The 20,561-nt window shown below is 57.5% G+C and overlaps 1 protein-coding gene across 1 annotated transcript; it reads right to left on the bottom strand.

The window, feature by feature from the left end:
• Positions 1-19,957, bottom strand: VASH1 (vasohibin 1). The gene is made up of 7 exons (XM_082616996.1): positions 18,261-19,957; positions 11,905-11,993; positions 10,629-10,685; positions 9,036-9,110; positions 5,958-6,339; positions 4,042-4,154; positions 1-3,106 (listed from the first exon to the last, which is right to left on the bottom strand). The coding sequence occupies exons 1-7, from the start codon at positions 18,561-18,563 to the stop codon at positions 3,034-3,036; spliced, it is 1,092 nt and encodes a 363-aa protein (XP_082473122.1). The 5' UTR covers positions 18,564-19,957; the 3' UTR covers positions 1-3,033.
• Positions 19,958-20,561: the final 604 nt, after the last annotated feature.

Genomic DNA, 20,561 nt, shown 5'->3' with positions numbered 1-20,561 from the left:
GCCAGCAGCCCCTACCCCCGAGGAACCCACGCTGAGAGCTGGAAGGCAGTCCTGAGTCGGGAGGAGCTAGGCCCGGTCCCTCACAGGAATTGAGATGAGGTGATGCTGAGGATGTTGACTAAGGCCCTGAAGTCCCTGCCTCTGCCTCCCCAGAAACTGCAGCCAGGCCAGCCCTGGGGAGCACAGCCTGTGTAAACACGCCCAGGAGGGGAGGAGGGGTTGCTACATCTGTGAAACTGTTAAATTAAAAAGCACCGCTGTATCCTGTGGGTGTCCACAGGCCCGAGGTCTGAGCGAGGAAGGGGGAGTGCTAGGGGGTTATCAGCTGTGGGTGGTCGGCTCCCTCCCTGGAAGACAGCAGTAGGGGTTGGGGCTTCGTCCTGCTTCCTTCTCCCCAAAGGGCTCGGGAAGGAGCCAGAGGGTCAGAGCACCCTGCTGGGCTCCCATGCCAGAAGCGGCTCCCTCACGTCTCACCCTCAAGCCCTGTGGTCCACAGGGGCATCTGGGGTGTCTGCCGATGAGCGGCCTGCACAAGGCACCCACATCCAGACCCACAAAAGGCCTCACTTTCAGCCTCACGCATCCCAAACAGATCCATCTCTGCCTCAGGCGAATGTGTGAACGTGGGGACCCACCACCCCTCTCCCTGAAAACTGGGATGGGATGGGATAGTGAGTTAGAGCTCACAGTGGCCCTCCGATTGGTCTGGCTGGGGTGTAGCCCAGGGGACAGGTTAGGCACCTCCCCAGGGCCCAGTGACCCATGAGAAACCCAGGGGACTGAGCAGCCGGCTTCCCTGTTGGGCCTGGCTCTGGGCCAAGAGCTGCTGGTGTGAAGAGCTGCTAGCCTGGTGCCTTCCCTGGCGGGCACTTGCGTCAGCAAACACATCCTGTCTCCCTCTCTCCCTTTCTTTGCTTCTCAGGCACAATCCATCTCCCTGGCAGGCTGAGAATTGCACTATTTCTATTCCACTCCACCCCCTCTGGTGTCTCAGCAACTGCAGGGAGTTCCTCGTGTGTCTCTGGTCAGCAGGGAGAGCGAACATGAACGTGGGGTAGCTGCCCTCTCTGAGCAGCATCAGCAGCAAGCACACTGCCCTGGCCCGGCCTGCTCTGGGAGGCCTACAACTTTCCACGCTTTCCACCTCAAAGTACCTTGGTGGACCTCTCCCCAGCCCAAGCCCTCTCTACTTCAGAGATTACAAACCAGCATTCTTTTTCACGTTGGGCTTTACAATTTTCTGAACTGACTGCCAACATTTAAAAATCAGCATATTTCACATAAAAACTCAAGAGTTCTGGCCTCTCAACAACAAAAAATCAGGCAATCTGATACTGCAGGGCCTGCGCTCAGAATGGCTGAGCAACAGCGGCTGCTTTAATGGGGTATGTCTTCTTTAATTTGCCACAATCCCCACCCAGCCCTGCAGCCCTCCTTTTAGTCATCTGCCTGGCCCCGCAGGCATTTGAGTTTACAACTCTGGCTCTGGTCCTCCCTCTTCCAGGCCCCCAGCCCCGCTGTAGCCTTACCGCCAGCTGCCCCTGGCTGAATCATAGCCTCTCAGTATTAAGAAACCTTAACGGTCATCTCATCCAGTTATCCTTCCGTAACCTAAATCCTTTCTATAGCTTTCAAGGTGACAAGCAGCCATCTAGTCTTTGCTTGAATACCTCCAGCAATAGGGAACTCACTACTCCCCAAGGCCGCCTGATTCTACACTCTCCCCCACATTCTTTTCTCACTTACATTCCCCAGTTCTCGGGCCCTGCCTCTCCTTAGTGGCCGCACTGCCCCCTTGACCTACACCTCTTTGTTACTTGGGCCTCCAGAACCTTCCCGCAGGTCCTCCAACCTCTCTCCACAACCTCTCACTTGCCCGCCAGGTATCTCACACCTGCCAGGCAGGCTGTGCAGACTCCAGCAGCTCAGGTTCTTCCCTGATGAGCTGCCTCACACAACAGGCCTGATCATCACTGGACCCTTCACACCTACCCAGGCTGCTGAGTGAGGGGAGGTAGGGCTGGGACACAGGCAGCCTGATCCGGTCTTCATTTCCCCAGCAAGGGCTAAGGTAATAGGACGGGGGAGCAGTCCCTGGGGACTACCTACCAGGGGGACAGACCTGGGCCTGAGTGTACCACCCCATCCCCAGCCATGGTTCCTGGACCCACCAGGTCTATTCAGTCCCCACAGTCATGCTGAGCCCAGTGCATATCTGGGCCCTTGGCAGAGCCCAGCCCCTCTGCAGGGAGGCCCCGGCTTCAGCAACAGGCAGAGCTGGGCTGAGCAAGGAGGCCAGGTAGGGGTCTGGGAACCCTTCCCCCAGTGGTTCTCTCCTGGGCTCTCGTCCAGCCCTTGCCAGCATGGGCCCTGCCATGAGGCAATGTCAGCCCACAAAGCACTGTTCATGGGGCTGCAAGGGCCCGAGGACCCTCCTGAGCCACAGGCTCTGGCTCTTGGGGCAGATGTGGCCTGTGCTAAGCTCCTGATATGGGCCATACAGCCCTTTCTCAGGGTGGTTCCTACCCTGCTTTCCTTTCCCTGGGTGAAGATTCTGCCAGGGCAGACAGGACTGGAGAAACATCCCTCCCCCCGTCCTGCCACAGGCCTAGCAGAGCTGGGAGGTTTCCCATAGATGGAATGGACCCAAATCCCAGAGAGACCTTGGGGCAGGGGTACCGGCAGAGCCAGCAACCCCTCCCCACCCAGCCCTGTGGTGCTTAGATCCTCTGAGCACTGGCCTTCCAGCCACTGGCAGATCCATTAGTTTTAAGTTTTTTCCCAAATACCTTAAATTTCAGTTGTTGAGTTAAAAACTCAAAATTAAACTCTTCACTGCCTCGTGGTCCAAAGTTAGGGGGCTTGGCCCAGCGGGAGGGGCAGCATCTTGGGTGGCTGAGCTGGGACACGCTCTTCCCGCTGGCCCTTCACCCTGCCCCATCATCAGCCCCACCTTCCCCAGGAGCGAGGCCGGTTCTGGCAGGCAGATGCTGGCCCCCAGAAGTGGGTGCGGCTGGGGCACTGCCGCCTGCCTCACACCCGGATCTGGTACCCATTGAGGTCTGGCATGGCTTTGGGCTCCGAAGGCTTCTTCTCACCAGAAGGCCTGCAGGGAGGAGAGAGCAGAGGAGGGGGGAAGGGTGAGTGGCCCGTCAGGGGGGTGCAGGAGCAGGGAGCAAGGGGTGGCTGCCCCTGCTGGCTCCCCCCCTCCCCAGTCTCCAAGGTGTCCCAAAGGAATCGATAGAGCCCCTGCGGAAGTGTGCTTCTGGAGCGCCCACACGCCTTGCTGTCCTGAGTGTGGTCCCTGCGCTTTCTTGCAGGGTACTGCTTTTCACGGAGGTCAGCAATTCCAGCTGCAGTTAAGTAAGAAAGTAATAGTGTAATGCGTTGGTGTCTGTGAGGGGGATCTGTTCTCTCTGAAAGCCTCCTGGGTCAAAGTGAAGGATGCTGGATATTGGAGGTCAGCTTGGCGCCCCTTACACCAGAGAGGTGCTTCCAGAATGATGACATTTAAAGCAAGAGCCAGGCCGACGTGTGGGAGACAAATCTGATGAGGCAGCCTGGTGTCTTAACGGGATGTTTCTGCCATCTAGTTACAGGCAGAAACCACAGACTCACAGGGGCAAAAGTTTCGTCCAAAGCCAGCCACCAGCTGCCATCTGACGTCAGACCTTTTCCAGTGATATTCCCGGAAGGACTCACTGTAGGCAGGGCCCCGCCCCTTCTACCCTCCCTCCCACAGAGCCCATTCTGCCGCTGGCCTCCAGCCTTCCCTGTGGGTCTCCGGCTTGGCATCTGGGCCCTGCATAGGATGACCAGTGGGCCAGCAGTGTCTTCTCTCGAGAAATGGGATTGCATTGCCGCCATATCAACACACAAACAAACACACCATCCCAAGTTCCCTCCAGCAGAGGCAAAAAAGAGAAAGGTGAGAAAGAGAAGAGGTGGGGGAAGAACAGAGGGATCTGGAAGATGAGAGGGAAGGAAAACGCCTTTTGCTGTCTCCCCAGCCCCCCACACAAGGCGAAACCCTTTTCTCACCGCCTTTCACTGCGGCTGTTCCTGCGGTGGGGGCTAGACTGGCCCCGCTGTGGGGAGGACACATCCTTCTTGCGGTCCTTGGTGGGGGAGGGAGGGCCGGTCCCTTTGCCAATCTTGGTGGGAAGGAAGAAACAAACACTCACTCCAGGACTGCCCCAGAGCCCGTCCTGCCCGGCAGGAGCCACAAGCCCCAAAGCTGCCCTGGGCAGGGCCCAGGAAGCCTCAAGCCATGCTCTGCCGTCTCAGGGTCTTCCCAAACTTGTTTCCCAGGCACTAAAACTGCCAGGGCAGTGGTTCCACAGCAGGGCTGCCTAATCTCTGTTGGCCCCTGAAATAGTAAGGATATGGGTGGAAGTTACTGAGGGTTCATGGTGGCCCTTGAGAAAAGGGCTATTTACCCATGCCAGGTAGATGTGCTGGCTGGGGAAACAGCCCATGTCTGAGCTTTGGGCTGGGATCCTACCAGCCCCAAGGATGACACTGGTTATCTCGAGTCAATCAGAAGTTCAGACTAGCAGCTATATCTCTGATTAAGAAAAAAATGAGAAAAGCAAGTGAATTTATGCAAAACTGTCTGTTTGACCTGAATTTTCAAAACCTGGGGTATACGGGAGGGGTACTGGAAGGGGGCAAATAACATGGGAAGTGCACAGCACCAAACAGATTGGGAAACACAGCACGAAAAACTAGGTAATAGTGCCTCCAACCCTAGATCCAACCTGCTCCCCTGAAGATGCAGTAACACTCCCGCAGCTGGGCACCCAGAGCTCTGCAGGAGAAGACCAGGGGAGGACCAGCTCAGGAGGGGGAGAGGGCAGCCCCTGAAAGTGGCAGGGTCAACTATAGCCCGCTTCTGCTCTGGGGAAGGCACTGTTGCCCCACGGTCTTGGCCTAGGGGCTGGCTGTCGGGGCAGGGCAGCCTTATCTCTGCCGCATCCCCGCTGGGACACCAGAAAGCACCTGTGATATGCCTGGGTTCCCCATCTGGAGACTGAGCCCCAGTCCCATCTGCCTCCCACAGCCTGCGAGCAAGTCTCTAGGCTGCCCACACCTCACTTCCTTACCCTGAAAAGGGAGCACCCACCGCTGCCCTCCAGGCGTTTTGGGGAGCAGCAGTGGATGCAAAAGTGCCACAGTCGTGGCTGCGGCCCCAGGCTACCCGGAGGGGCAGCGCACAGGGCTGCATGACTGGGCAATGGGGACAGGCTGGCAGGCCCCAGAGGAGGCACCCCCATACATGAGAAACCAGGGAGAGGCCAAGATTTTGCTCACCTGTACGGCTCTGGGGGCCAACTCCTCAGCAGCTCAGCCTGACTGCTTCTGGGTAGAGCAGCCCCTCCCCCTCCTCCAAGACCCCTGCTCAGTGGGTGTGGGAAAGCGGGAGAAGGGACCACCCCTCCTTGTGTCCTCACAGTCTGAACCTCCTCCTTTTTCTGACTTCCTCCTAGCCCTTCACTGGGGCTAGGGGTCAAGAGTCAGGATACACGTGGGTGATGGCAGCTGCTGCCCACCCCACACTACCATTCCCTCCAGACAGGCCATGATTTCCCTCCAGTCCTGACGCACAGCCCCCTCCACCTGGCCTGTGGCACCCCTGCCCTCCTCCACGTGCTCAAACCCGGCTCGTCTGCTGCCCCCTCCAGAGCCACCCCTGGCCTGCTCACCGGAGGGGGCTGTCTCATGGATAACGACCTTTGAGCAAAGCCCGGAAACTTCTCCCCCTCATCTCCCTTAATCCTGGCACCACCTCTGCTGGGGCGGGGGCGGGGGGACAGGGGAGGAGGGAGGGGGCTTCCCTGGAAGAGCGACCCGCTAGGAAGCGGCAGCCCTTCTGTCTCCACCCCTGCCGGCCCCTGGATGCTCACGCCCCTGGACGCCCCTGGAGGCTCGCGGGCGGGGCGGCCGCACACACGGACCTTGAGCCGCATGTCGCGGGCGTGCCGCTCCAGCTCCTTGCGGAAGTCCTCGCGGCCCAGCCTCTCCACGTCCAGGATCGAGTGCTTCCACTCGATCTGCTCCACGCTGTGCGGGTCGTGGGACACGCACTGGCCCAGCTTCACCTTCTTCAACACGTGCCAGCAGCGGCTGTAGGCGGCCTCGTAGTCCAGCACGAGCTCGCTGAGCGTGCGGAAGGCCGGCGGCTTGTACATCAGGTCCTCGCGCCGGCTCATGCCCAGCGCCCCATAGCGGCCGCCGAAGTTCACCCCCAGCACGATGTGGCGGAAGTAGTTCCCTGAGAAGTAGGTCTTGAAGCTGATGGGGAAGCGTTCCAGGGTAGGCATGCTGTTGGTGAGGTAACTGGCCGCGCCGCCCCAGCTAAGGAAACAGCCAGGGAGAGGCCCGAGGGCCAGCGCGCAGGGGCGGGACGGGGACGGCCTCCACCCCAACCTGTGAGAGGCTAAGTGAGCGGCCCTGCATCCCAGCTCCTGGGTGCTGGCAACAGGTCTTGCTCATCTCCACTTCCTGTCGTCAGGGTTGGGCCTGGCATAAGTAGGTGCTCAATAAACGCAATCTCTATGGGTCAGGGCACTCAGTGATTACCGGCTGCTGCTATGACGTCAAGCAGGGCTCACCAAATAACACCTTAAGAGTGAGGCCGGCACTCCAAGCCGCAGGGCCCTCCGGAGTCCTGGGCTGAAGGAAGGGTAAGAGGGTCCTCTGCCCATCACCCCGTCTCCCTCTCTCCTCCCATCAGTCACACAGCCCTCCTCACCTCTACCTTGCCTCTCACACTGTCTTTCTCTCACACACACTTCCTCACAGATGCACTGACAATCCTGTTCCCTCTCTCTCCACCCCCCACGCACAGACATACTGCCTGTTGCTCTTCAAATAAAACCAAGCTTGCCCCCGTGGCCTGGGAGGCCGAGAGCCTGGTCCAGCGGCCTGCTGCTACCTCCACGGGGGACCTTCTGCACCAGCTCTTTCCTCTAGCTGTCCCCTCCACCCCCCGCTGCAGCTGCCAGCTCCTCCTCAGGCCTCAGGCTTGGCCAGCACCGCTGACCTCCCTTTCTAAAGCAAGTCTGCTCTACGTATTTTCCCCACAGCACCTCACCACAATCTGTAATTATTTTTCTTACTTCTTGGTTTACTTGCTTATTTTTTGTCTCCCCGACTAGAATGTAATCTTCTGAGAATGGGGACCTTGTCTGTCACGTTCCTTGCTGTATCTCTGGGGCCCAGCACAGAGGTGGGCACATAACAGTCACTCAAAATTCTGCTTGAACAAACGGGTAGAATGAGATAAACAGGATAAAAGCTTGGAGGAGAGACCACGGAGACACTGCATCCAGCGTCCTACATGCACCCGCTCATTCAACTGTCCTGACAAACTTGCGGGATGGGACTGCCATCGTCCCCTGCTGCAGAGGACTCCGAGGCTCAGAGACGTTAAGGAACTTGCTCGGCGTCACACAGTGAGGATGCGGCAGAGCCAGGATTCAGGTCCGGTTGGCCTGACCCCGAAGTCTGTTCTCTCAGTCACTGCGATGCTTATGGAGCCCGACTCCTTGCAAGCGAGTGACTGGGGACACAGATGAGCAAGGCGCAGGCTCAGTGTGCAGCGAGGTTGAGGCCCAGGGACAAACCCAATACAGCGCTCACCGCGGGTGTAGGGGGGGCCCGTGGTGGTCCTGTGGGGACAGCGGGGAGGGGTCCCCCCAGATGGGGGCTGCTCCTGGTTTCTTCCCACCTACGTATGAGCCAGCAGGTAACCCCTGAAAAGCCTGCAGGACCACGTGATCCCGTCGGGACCAGCTTCTCTGTGTGCTCAGGGGGAGGGGAACTGAGTCTCCCTCTTACGATGGGGTGGGAACCTCCACGTTGGTGTGTGGCTCTGAAGGGGTTGCTGGCAGCAGCCTGGAGTTCTTGGGCTGGCCTCACACTCGTCCCAGCAAAGAACCCTTTGGACAGGGCCATGCTCGTGGGGCTCTTTGGTCCACAGAGGACTGCCACAGTAGGGTTAGCTCTGAGGACCCCTCAGGGAGGGGGACGGGGGGGCACCCCTTCAGTGTCTTCACATAGTTTAAGGTAGGTATGCCTACGGGGGTGGGGAGTGTCCCCCTCAGACCACAGTCCTCCTCAAAGAAGCTGTGGTCCTGGCCTTTGACCGGCGTCTTCTCCTCCATGACCTGCCCTAGTGAGTGGACTCCTCCGTCCCATTAGGCACCTGCCGCCTTGCCCTGCTCAGCACAGAGCCAGGTGCCTGCACCAGGAGTGGCAAACAGAATATTTAAAAGCCTTGGTAGGTACAGGAAAGAGGGTGATATGAGGGGTGGGCAGAGATGGATCGAGATTGGCCTTCAATTGGTAAAACTGAGTAATGGGCACATGGGTTCCATTACATTAATTAATTACATTCCACTACATTAATCTATGTTTATACAAGGTTAAGATTTTCTGCAACAAAACAAAACAGGGTAGGGCTCAGGCAGGGTCCACTTATGACAGAGAACTGGCCATAAACACCTGTCTCCTTACTTTGCTCTAACTAGGGATATTGGGGGGCTTATAGCTGGTAACCCAGCTATAGGTCCCAGCTCTACCCTTTGGGTGGGGGAGACTGAGAAACCCTGTTTGCTTTTCTTTTTAATAGGCAGTTTTATATCAAAGATCCCATCCATCATCTCCACACATTAACATGTCCTGGAAATGCCAACCTTTGGGCATCCAACCTGCTTCTTCCAGACTCTGGTTCTGGGAAATAGCACAACAGCCTTATGAAACAATGTGCCCTGATTTGTGGTTTGGAGAACAGGGTCACCGCGGCCACGACTCAAAAAAGCTGCCCAGTAAGCCTCGGAAGTTAGCAACTGAGGTGCAAGGGACTGAGTCCCCCTCGAGCTCGTTCACTTTGGGCCAAGTTCATGACTGCTGGGAGAGGGAGTTGGGAGGGCCCTGGAGCTCACTCAGCCCTCCCCTTCCAGAGGACGAAGCTGGCCCAGAGGTGCTGAGCACGTGCCTACCCCCACCCAGGCCTCTCAGAGGAAGGATACATTCCCAGGATCACGGCTTCCAGGCATTTGATTGGCAGAGCCTCTTTGGTCATTTCCTTGGCCAGGTCCATCAGCCTGGGGGAAAGGGGGGCAGAGTCGTAAGGACAGAGGCTCCTTCCGGTCCCCTCCCTTCCAAGCTGCCTCAGCTCAGGCCCAGCACCTCCCTCTCCTTCCCCTCACATCCTTCCTGAGCCTAAGCGGGTGGGAGAAGAGGCAACCGCTGAAGATAAGGAAAGAGGCCTCTTCCGCCTCCCCTCAGGCTCTGCTCCAAGACCTCTGGAGGGGAGGGTGAACGGGGGGCATGCAGTGGTAGGCAGATCTTCGACAGCCACTGGGCTAGGGGCCCTCTGTGAAGATGGTGTTTGGGGGGCCCACGGGAAAGCATGCCAAGGATGCTGGAGACCTTGGCCTTGACCTTGATCTTGTCTCTTCCACAGCACAGTGGACACCCCTGACCCAACTATGACTTCTCTGAAGAGTTTGTCATTGATTGTAACTGCTGCCCCGCAGCTGGCCAGCTGCCTGGGGCCTGGACCTGGGATCTCAGGAAGTTAGCTGCCCAGTGACTCCCCTGCCCGCTTCTTGAACTTGGAATTCAGGCCACTTTAACATAGAGTATCCCTGAAGCCTGGTTCCTCCCTCCTCACCGAATGCTGCCCTCTGGGCCTTGGAATGCAGCCTGGCCACTGGCTTTGCTGGGGAGGGTGCTGGACTCCTCCATCCCATGAGGCTGGAGCTGGGCCCACACACACAGCGGCCACAGGACAACAAGAGCAAAGCTTTGGGGTTAGGAAGGCTGCATTCCACCCTGGGGCTTGGAAAGGGGGTAATTAAGTAATTAGCTAATAAACCATTTAAAGCATTTTTTACAAGGCAGTGAACATGGACAGATTATATGTGGAACAAGACATAAAATTCACATTAATTTTAAAAGCACAGGGTTTTAGACGCCTGGACAGCTTTGGGCTGGGCCCCCAGACCAAGCTGTGGCATTCAGTCTCCACTCTGATCTGCCCTAAGGGTTTCTTCGGGGTGGATCCAGTCAGAGGTCAACACTTGGGGTGTAGAATGGGAAGTGAGAGATGCAGTGTTCTCTCCAGTGGGGTCCCTGTTGCTCAGACACTGGGCCTTGTACTAAATGACCAGAAGAGAGTCCAGTAAGGCCACTGGGGTGAGACGCAGGTCCCTGCCGTGGGGAGTGCACAGGCAGCTCCAGGGAATGGAGAGAAGGCGGAGGGCTCTCTCCTGCGAGGCCCACCTCTCTTAAAAAGAAGACGAGGCTCACACCCAGACATCTACCTGGGACTGCCCTCTGTCATCACCAAGCTGGGGGGCTGCCATCACCCTCCTGGCTCAGCATGGATATCAGGGTTCCTCATCCTCAAGGGAGCCCCGGCTGCCCGTCTTGGCCAGAGTCCCCTCTTTAGGATGTCCTAAGGAGGGCCCCACGGTGGTACTTGCCCTGCTGGCGGGCTCCCCTGGGAAGAGTCCCTGCCTGCCTCATAAGCTTCCACCCACAGGTGCCCAAGGGGCTCCAACTGGACCAGGCGCTGTTACCTTGGTGCAGAGGGACGAGGCACTCCCCACACTTACCCTGTCAGAGGTCTGCTCTTCTTAATTTCAAAGAACTGCGTCCCTGTGTGATTGTACCTGTGGGTGCCGGTTAAGGGCTTCCTGGCTTGACCTGGAAGAGGCGTGTCCCTCTGCCCTCATCTAGACCCTGGGGGTCCAGCACTCCCAGGGGTGCAGGCTGGGTAAGGACCCCACAAAATGCTTCTGTAAGGCAGCTGGGAGGATGCCCAAGACCTGACTGTCTGAAGGGAGAAGGGGACGCAGCACGCTGCTTCTCCTTGCCCCTCAGGGCCCCTCTGCATCCTTCCCTCTCTGCTCCCACCCTCGCCCTCCTAGGGAGGGAGCCGTGGGGCAGGCAGCCAGGCAGGCCAGGGCTGGGAAAGAGGCTGAGCCCTGGACAGCTCTCTGCAGCACCTCATAGTCCAACCAGTGAGAAACAGCACGAACTGAGAGAAGGCTGGGGTGGGATTCCTGCACGACTGCGTTGCTCAGTGCTGCTCCCAAGCCAACCGCCTCCCTCTCGGGGCCCCAATGCCCCCCCACCCCACCACGGCAAAGGAAGGGCTGGACCCAGTTTTCAGTCACCAGCTTGGCTTTTCTTCTGCTCAGGACCCGCTCCTGGTGCCTGGTCCTGCCATCTCTGACAGAATCTACAGCTAGGAGGGCGGGGGAGAGCCTAGGTCCTGTAGCTCCAGGCAGGGCACAGGGGTGGAGGGGCCCAACTCAGGGACACTGGGGAATCCTGGGCTCAGAGGAGGCTCTTCCCATGCTGGGCAACTGGCCTCCTGCCAGGGAAGAAAAAGGTGAAGTAATGGGAGAAACTTCCAAGATGGGGAAGTTACCTCCCGAACCATAAAATCCTTCTTCTCCTCCATCTACCTGCCACCCTCCCACCACACACCTATTTTAGACCAGTTTTTAAACAGCCCCAAGGGAAATTCCCCTCTCTCCCTCTGCTGGCGCTGGATGGTCAGCACAGGAGGTCTGGCCTGGTGGACCTGGACTAGGCTTCCACCGGCAGGTCGCTCAGGAGACATATACCCCATCACACAGAGGAGGAAGCAGGTGGCAGAGAGGCTGGAGTGGGTCTGGCATTCATCAAACTACCTCCAACGCCCGGGCGGACACAGGCTGTGCTTACACGACTCCGGGGCACAGAGATGCCATGGCAACGGCGCCCCTGGAGTTGTGGAGTGAGGCTGCTCTGCTGAGCCCTCTCTGGCCCTGTCCGAAAACAAGCCCCGCTTGGCCTTTGGACCAGCCAGACGGTGGCCGTGACCCTGACCGGGGAGGATACTGCAGCTCCCTGATGTAGCGCTGCACGGCTTCCAGGCGCTCAGGGACAGGCGTAGAGGGCTGGAACGTAGGCACACTCGGTATGGGAATCTGGGGACGGAGAAAGAGCTCTGGTCATGGAGGGACGCTCACCGTGGAGCTTCCAGCCCACCCGACACTCAGATTAGCCCCCGGAGAAGCCACATCCCATGGAGGGCCACCCCGGTTCTCTCCTCGGCCGAGCCTCTCTCCTCGGCAGCCCCTTCCAGAGGTTCCCGTCAAGCCCCCACCACAGCCCTTCCTCTCCCTCCTGGCAATGGACAGCATTTCTAATTTGGAGCTTACGTCCATGTGCCAATTTTATGCTTCTTTAATGATTTCAGAAAAACACAGGTTGACTCACCTGACTCACAGGTGTTTGAATTTTAAATTTCATTAACTTCAAGGCTTAACAGGAATGTCAGTATTGGGGTGGCGTTCACTCTGGTTCAAGGGCCAGATCAAAATCGGTTTATCAGGTGTCCCTGCCCTGGGCTGGGGGAGCGGTCCGTGAGAGGTGGACACACCCTCGGCAGGTGGTGTCACCCCCCCCCCCCCATATCACAGCACAGCGACCAGGCCTTCCAGCTCCAAGCTGAGCTGTCTAGGAGTTAAGCGCAGGGGACACGTGGTTTGGGACAGGTCTTGCCATGAAGCAGCCACTCTGAAGGGGTTCCACGGCAGCACAGGAACTCCGGTTCCCCCTTCAACAGCCCCCTGTCCTACCAGCTCCACACCTGTAATCAGCACAGGTAACCAGGGAACTGGACAGTCCTCCTCACCAGAAGAGACTTTCCAGAGCCAGACCCAGGAAGGGGAGAGGTGGGGTGTCGGGCAGGGGCCTCCTGAGGGCTGGGAACCGCCAGCCTGGGCTGCCCGGATGCTGGGAGTCAGGTTAGGAGCTGTGGACCCCCAGGGCTGTCCCTCAGCAACCAAGCTGTTGCCAGGAAAGAGGCCACCACCAGGTGTACACCCGCAGGCCACCCTCTCTGGCCAGGGGAGCCCAAAGGCTGGCGGTTTGGCTGCAACAAGTCAGTGAGGCCTCAGAAGCCAAGGGAAGCATCAACCGGGTCGTCGGGGTTACGGAACGGCCTTCACTGGGTAGAAGAACCAGATTTCCAGGGCCAAGGCCCACCCCTCTGGGGTCCCCCTTGGCTACCAGCACTGCCAGCTGTGAGGTGGCCTCAGGCTCCTCACACAAAAAGGTCCCACACTCTTCCCCCCAGGCCTCTGCCCAGCCCCCCAGCAGGCAGGGGCTGCTGAGAGTGTCAGTGTGCACAGGTAGGGAAGGGAAGGGGTAAAGCAGGGGCCCACAGGCAGGGCTGGGCTGGGGGAGGTGCTCCCTGTGGTGTGGTGAAGGCACAGCCTTTTAAATAATGTTGCTACAGCGGCTGGGGCTCTGACATGAAGGGAAGTGACACACCAGTGATCACAGATGGCAGGGGGACACAGCACAACCTCTAACAGACACCTACTTGCCCCAAGGGGCCGAGGCACAGAGGGAAGGCCCAGTCCAGGAGGCAGCTCTGCGTGAACTTCCTCCCCACTCCCTGCCTGACCCCTCCTCCAGTCTGGGCAGTCCCAAGCCGATGACACCTCATCTGAAGGAAGCTACTTTCCCTTTCACACCACCCCCTGCTGCCCAAACTGTCGCCACCACTTACAATCAGCAGGGGGATAAAAGCCCCGGACGGTGGGCTCTCCCCCTGCCTGCCTGACCACCCTGTGCCAGACGGGCTCCAGAACTCTCTGAGGGCCTGGCTGGCCTCCCCGTGACAAGGATATGGGGTGGGAGAGGAATTACTGCACAATTTACTATAAACAGCATGGCACGTGGCTTCTTCAGGTGGAAGATCCATCCCAGGCACGTCATTCCCACTTCCCGTGAGGGCATCCAGTGACTTCGAGGAGCTTGGGTAGGGACTGTAAGTACACCCTCCCGGGAGACACTCCAGACAAGGAGGGCACTGTGGCCCAAGAGTCCTTTGACTAAGCTCACAGGAGCCAGCCCTGGTCCAGGGCCGGGCGGTACCCACGAGGGCATCCCCTGCCATCCAGACAGAGGACCCAGGAACTGGCGTCTCTGCAAAAACTAAATGGCTCCAAAAAAGTTAAAAAAGACCTGGGATCCATGATCAGGGGCTTAAAGGCCACCATCACTGAGGCTTAGCTGGAGGGAGCTGTCCAGCAGCTCAGTGACACATTAACTCACGTTAACCATTGCCAACAGGCCGGCACCTTTCTTCTGAATGTTCACACAAGCATACACTCATTCACTCAAAACAAACAGGTAAGATTCTGTACATCCAGATGATCAGGCCTAGAGGGGGGCTGGCAGCCTGGGTTTGCCCACAGCCCCCAACCCCAAACCAGAAGCCAGGAAATGCGCCCTCACTGTTGAGTAGTGGGGTTAAGTGGGGTCACAGTGGAGGTAAGTGATATTGGCCCAGATCAATTCAGGGATGACTCCTCCTCCACTACCAAGGCCAAGGGTTACCTTTGCTCCAGGAATCCCCTAAAGTCCTGAGTTCTGTTAAGACATTTTCCCCCGGCAGAGTCTAGAACAGAAAGGAGGCTTGGTGGAGGTGGGGCAGCCCGCAGCTGAGTGTGTGGACAAGAAGTACGATAGCCTAAAGGCTGATGGAGCTGGATCTAGAACCGGTCCATCTCTGTCTAAATCCCAAGCCTGCCGTTCACTGCCTGGCAGCAAGATCCTAGTGGGTGCCATAACAGAACCAACCTCAGAGCCTAGATGAGACACTGCGTGTCCATGTCCAGGCCTTAGGACAGGGCAATCTGCCTGCCAATGCAGGGGACATGGGTTCGAGTCCTGGTCCGGGAAGATCCCACATGCCGCGGAGCAACTAAGCCCATGCGCCACAACTACTGAGCCTGTGCTCTAGAGCCCGTGAGCCACGACTCCTGAAGTCCGTGTGCCTAGAGCCTGTGATCCACAACAAGAGAAGCCATGGCAATGAGAAGCCCACGCACCGCAACGGAGAGTAGCCCCTGCTCACCGCAACCACAGAAAGCCCACACGCGTCAATGAAGACCCAATGCAGCCAAAGATAAATAAATGAAATAAATAAATTTATTAAGAAAAAAAAGGTGGCGGCAGCTTGAAACATCAAGGAGACGTTCATACAACGGGGCACAAACTACTCCTGGATCTGTGATCCTTTTAGAAACTGCTGCCCTTTAACATACTGGCATCATCCTTTTAAAGGACGTTTCCCCAAAGCGCCTGTGGGGTGGTCTGCTGCACCCTCAACTCCTTGCTCCATTTGCTGGGTACGTATTACATGCTCACCCATTTCACATGCTTTATTTCGTCAGTTCCTCCCAATAACCCCTCAAAAGTGGGTATTGCTATTATGCCCATTTTATATTTCACAGCTGAGGAAACTGAGGCACAAGGAATTTGCATACCTTCCACCTACAAGTAGTTACGGGAGAACCAGGATTTGAACATGGTGGATGTGATGTTTTATCACACTACACTGCAGGGGCCCCAGACTCAACCACCTGCAGGGGCCGTACAGGTAACCACAGGAAAGCAGGCTGAGAGTGAGTGGTGGGGAACCGTGGCCAGCTGGGGGAGTGGAACCAGCCCTCACCTCCAGCTGCCTGCTGCCACAGATTCTCTGTTCCCAGATCTTCTCATTTTCTGAAAAGATGCCAAAAATCTGGAGCTTGAATGTGAAATCCCCCTATTTTAAATTTTGGCTCAAGTGGTCTTTTAAAACATTAAAACAGTTACCCCACTTAACCCCACTACTCAACAGTGAGGGCGCATTTCCTGGCTTCTATATGCCAGGGCTTCCCTGGTGGCACAGTGGTTGAGAATCCGCCTGCCAATGCAGGGGACACGGGTTTGATCCCTGGTCCGGGAAGATCCCACATGCCGTGGAGCAACTAAGCCCGTGTGCCACAACTACTGAGCCTGCACTTTAGAGCCTGAGAGCCACAACTACTGAGCCTGCGTGCCGCAACTACTGAAGCCCACTCACCTAGAGCCCATGCTCTGCAACAAGAGAAGCCACTGCGATGAGAAGCCCGCGCAACGCAACGAAGAGTAGCTCCTGCTCGCCGCAACTAGAGAAAGCCGGTGTGCAGCAATGAAGACCCAATGCAGCCAAAAAAACAAACCAAACCAAACCAAAACAAAACCCATTATGCCATCCCCAAACTCTTAGTCTCACCACAGTGTAACCTCTTCTGTGAATGCCTCTGTGTCAACTCCAAGGGCATGACCACTCAGGGAGGGGCCAGCCCAGCACTGGGTGCATACTGCTGGCACTCTGGGACCTGACCCCGATGCCTCCCGGCCTCCTCCACCCTGCCCAGACTCTGGGGCTCCTTCCTACTCTGGGCCGAGGTGGAGGAGGAACCCCACACACACTTTTCCTGTGGTGTGAGGAGGAGAAGTTTCAATTTTCCCAATCCTCTCACAAAATTCCTTCAGGACCTGCACACTCCTGTCAGTCATGACACCCCCCAGACACACAGACAATAGCTTCATTCCTTCATCAGTATCTTTCCTATGCACGAAGCTTGAAGATGACAAGATGACATTACCAAACCAGTTGCTAATGAGGTTGTCAATTTTTTTTTTTCAGCCCCCAGGAGTTGTGACAGTTCTGCAGGGGTCCATTCACACTCTCTCTTAGCCTGACTTAGACATCAGCAGGATGGCTAGATAGCCATCTGCTAATCCCCAACTTGCTCACGTGGGAGAAGCATGTGGCTCTAGCTTCACTGGAACAAATGCTGAGTGAGATCTAGCCTCCTCTCCTGATGAAGGATGTGAAAGAGGTAATGAACATCCAGTAACCAGTACTGGTTTGAGGCTTTACAGTTTCTTAAATGCTTTAAAACATACTCTCTCATTTAAGCTTCACTACAGTCAACCCCATTCTACAGATGAGAAAACTGTGGCTCAAACAGGTTGAAGGGGCCTGCTTGAGTTCATAGCTAGGTGGGTGATCAGAACAGATGTCCATATCCTTTGACACCACACTTCCTTTTCCAGGCATTTATCCCAAGGAAATAATCAGAGATGGACTCCCAAATTCATGTTTTAGAATGTGCAACACAGTGTTCACTTTAAGAATAAATTATCGGAAACAATGTCCAGACACAGGGAACTAGCTAAATTCTAAATTAGTACAGAAGGTGATTAGGTAGCCATTCAAAATCAAACCACATTTGATTTCCCCTGGAAATATAAGGCAGTTGCTCAACCTTCAACCTCTGAATTCAGCCTGTCCCAGAAGATAGTCTCTGATGGTTCTACCAATAACTTGGTAAAAAGAAAACAAAATAGGCCACCTGTCTCCATGTCTAATCCACATTAACTGCTGCTCCCCCTGGCCCCCTCCTCTCACCTGAGCAGGCAGGACCTGAGCCTGGGGCTCTGACCTCTGTCCAATCGGCTTTTCTTGGGGGATTTCAGGACTCTGCATTTGGGAGGGTGCTTCCTTAGTCTTAACCATAACGTTGGGGGAAAAAAAAAATCAGGCACGTTTTGCCACCTAGCACTATAGGGCACAGAAAGTCTCAAGAACCCTTTCGTTCAGCAAACACTTACAAGTGCCTGTTCTGTACCAAGCACACAGGAGGTCTTGGAAAGACAAAGATGAATGAGACAGCCTCAGCCTCCACGGTGACACAACTGAAGGAAAGCCGTCATGGAGACGTTCCAGCCATACACAGAAAAATGACTGAACTTTGCCCCTCTCCACAGGCCCTCTTCTAACTGCCCTTGAACCTCATGTCCCCCCAAGCAAAGGCCCTGGAACCGGACGACCTGGGGGTGAGACCCAAGCTCTGCCACTTACTGGCTGTGGGACCCCTAGTTCCTACTTGAGTTTTCAGCATTCCTGTCTGTAAAATGGGTCCCCAAACTGCACTTAATGCACAAGGCTGTTGGAGAATTCAGCGAAACAACACATGAAGATATTTTCTCAACATCTTAAACCCTGGAGCCTCCTTAGTCATTCATTCTCTCTCTGCCCACAGTTCTCTGGCTTAGCAAATAAGATGTCAGGCCACTTCAGTGTACTTGTTAGTTACTCTGCTGCTCTGCCCACAAAACATGGGCTTTTTAGAAGAGATAGAGGAGGGCCTCCTGGAAACAGGACATGTGGACCTCACAGAAGAACCTCAACAGCAATTGAGAGAAAGTTCTTCTGGACAGGTTCAACCTACCTATATTTTTGACATATTACCATGCCAGTAGTTCCCCACCCCAACACAGGAAGTGTCCCTTTGCTCTGGAAGCCCCGAGGTCACTAAGATCTTAGCTCTCCTCTCCCTTCCCACACACAATCCCCTCACCTTGGGCAGGTCCATGGCCCCACGGATCCGCTGAGCCACCTTCTCTCCATCGGGGTGGATCTTAGCCACGTGCTTCCACATCCTCTCCCAGGTGGCCTCGTCCACAGGCAGCCCACCCCGGTTGATAAAGAAGGGGATGCCTCCATCTCGCAGGTCCTCTTCCCCTTCCTCTTCTGGCTCATCATCTCTCTGGGCTGAGGCTCCTTCGCTGGTCTCCAAACGCCTGGCCCCAGAGGGGACAGCAGCGGCAGTGGGGGCAGCACCGCTGCTGCCGCCCCCGACCACCTTCTTCCCCCCTGGCATCCCCAAATCCTCGACGGGGATGGGAGGATGTCTCAGCGGACAGGGGTAAGAAAGGTGGCTCACAGGAGGCCTCCCACACACCAGCTGCAGAGATAACACATGGCCAAACAGTGCAAGGCGCCTTTAAGAAACCAGGGCGTGGCTCCCGTACAATAAACTACTACTTGATGGGGGGGAAAAAAAAAAAATCCGTGCCTCAACGTGAAGTGCGGGGCCGAGGGGGTTGGTTGTCCCGGATGAGCCTTAGAGGCCTTGTTCTTTATGAAAAAACGGGATCTAGAGAATACATCCCAACTTGGCAGCTTTCACAAAAGCACCCCCATTTGACGGCGAGAACAATAACAGACAGCAGTCTGGGCTGGCAGAGGAAAGTCGGACGGAAACTGAGGCCAGGCTGCTCAGATCTGCGGCCACGAAAGGGTCAAGGCACGAGTGCCCACGCCGACTGGGCGCCCCAGCTCCCAGTTTTGAAGGCAAGCAAATTCCTCTACAAAATATCGCACTCTCACACCGGCGCGCGCTCCGGGGTGGGGGACCGACCCGACTCCAGGCCGCGTCAGCTCCGAGCCGGGACCCCCGGACCGGAGGGCGGTGAGGGGGCGCGATTTCTCCGACGCGACGAGACTGGGAGCCAAGACTCGCAGCTGGCGGGGCGCGGGGAGGGGGCGCGCGCCGACGCGCACATTCCACGCCCGCAGCCAACTCCCCGCACAAAGTGGGCTTTGTCTCGGCCCCCTGTGCCCTCGCCCCCGGGAAGGAGCGGCGGAGCCCCCAGAAGGGGGAAGGGCGCTGCGGGGAGGAGAAGCGGGGAGCGCCAAGGCCCCGTTGGTACCCAGCCGGGCGCGTCTCAGCGGGCGGATGGTGGGCACCCGGCGCCAACCTGCGCCAGCCGAGCCATCACGGGGCACGGGTCCCGCTCCCGGGCCCGGGGCTCAGCGGGGAAGGCTCGGGCGGGGCGCAGGGTCACCGAGCGGCGGGCTGCGGCCACAGGGTCGCCGCCCTGTACTGGCTGCAGCATGGGCGGTGGCGCGGCCGGGACGGGCGAAGGATACTCCGCGGCTGTTAGCCCGGGCTCCAGCTGCGTACCCCACGCCCCCAGCTAAGGGCTGGAGGCAGGACAGCTAGGCGGGGAGAGCAAGCCCGGAGGCTCGCGCAGCCACGGCCGCGGATGAAGCTAGAGGCGAGTGACAAAGCCCCGGCGAGCGCGGGCTGCGCTAGTCCCTGGAGAGCAGCCCGCCGAGCGCGGGGTCCACGCGCAGGTCGCTGCTCCGAGGCTCGGCGAAGAGCAGGCCACCGCCACCCCCGCCGCCTCCAGACCCAGCAGCTGCCGGCGGGGTCCAGTGCCGGCCCGCCGCCCACCCGGCTCGACTCCGGCCCGCGCCGCGCATGCGCTCCGTCCCCCCCTTAAAGGGCCAGTGCGTTCCCGCCGGGGCCTCCGTCTCCTCAGCCATTCCTCTGCCCCCAGTTACCTCTGGGAGGCCGGTGGGCTTGCGCTCCCCTCTCACCCCTCTCCCAGGACGCCGCGAAGCCGGTGCAGAGCTGCGGGCGAAGTTCGCAACGTGCCAAACCGAGCGCAAACTCCACGGAGATTCCGGGCTCGGAAGGCCCGCGGTCGGGAATTTCCTAAGGGGACTGCCTGCCTGAATTTCCCTCAGAGTGTAGAAACCAGACTATGGTTTGAAAATCCAGGGTTCTAGATCGTGTGGGACATGCAACAGATCACTGCCTTCTATGGGCCTCGGTTTCCCCATCTGTCAGCCGAGGTCTTCACACTGGGTGAGCACAGAGATCTCCCGGCGCGCGTGTTCCTTAAAGGAGGCTATCAAGGGGTCAGGGTCACTAGTCCTTGAAAATGAAAGGGTTAAAAGTCACCCTTTTCCACCCCATAACCTGCACCAGTGATAGCGGGGTGTGCTGACTTCGCCCCTGTGGGCCTCCCAGGACCCGGCTCTGGGCACCGGGCGAACACGGCAGGGGGATGCTCCGCCCGAGTCTTAG

This window comes from Mesoplodon mirus (assembly GCF_964341445.2).
Source record: "Mesoplodon mirus genome assembly, chromosome: 4".
Lineage (NCBI taxonomy): Eukaryota > Metazoa > Chordata > Mammalia > Artiodactyla > Ziphiidae > Mesoplodon > Mesoplodon mirus.
This window is presented reverse-complemented; position numbering and strand designations above follow the sequence as displayed.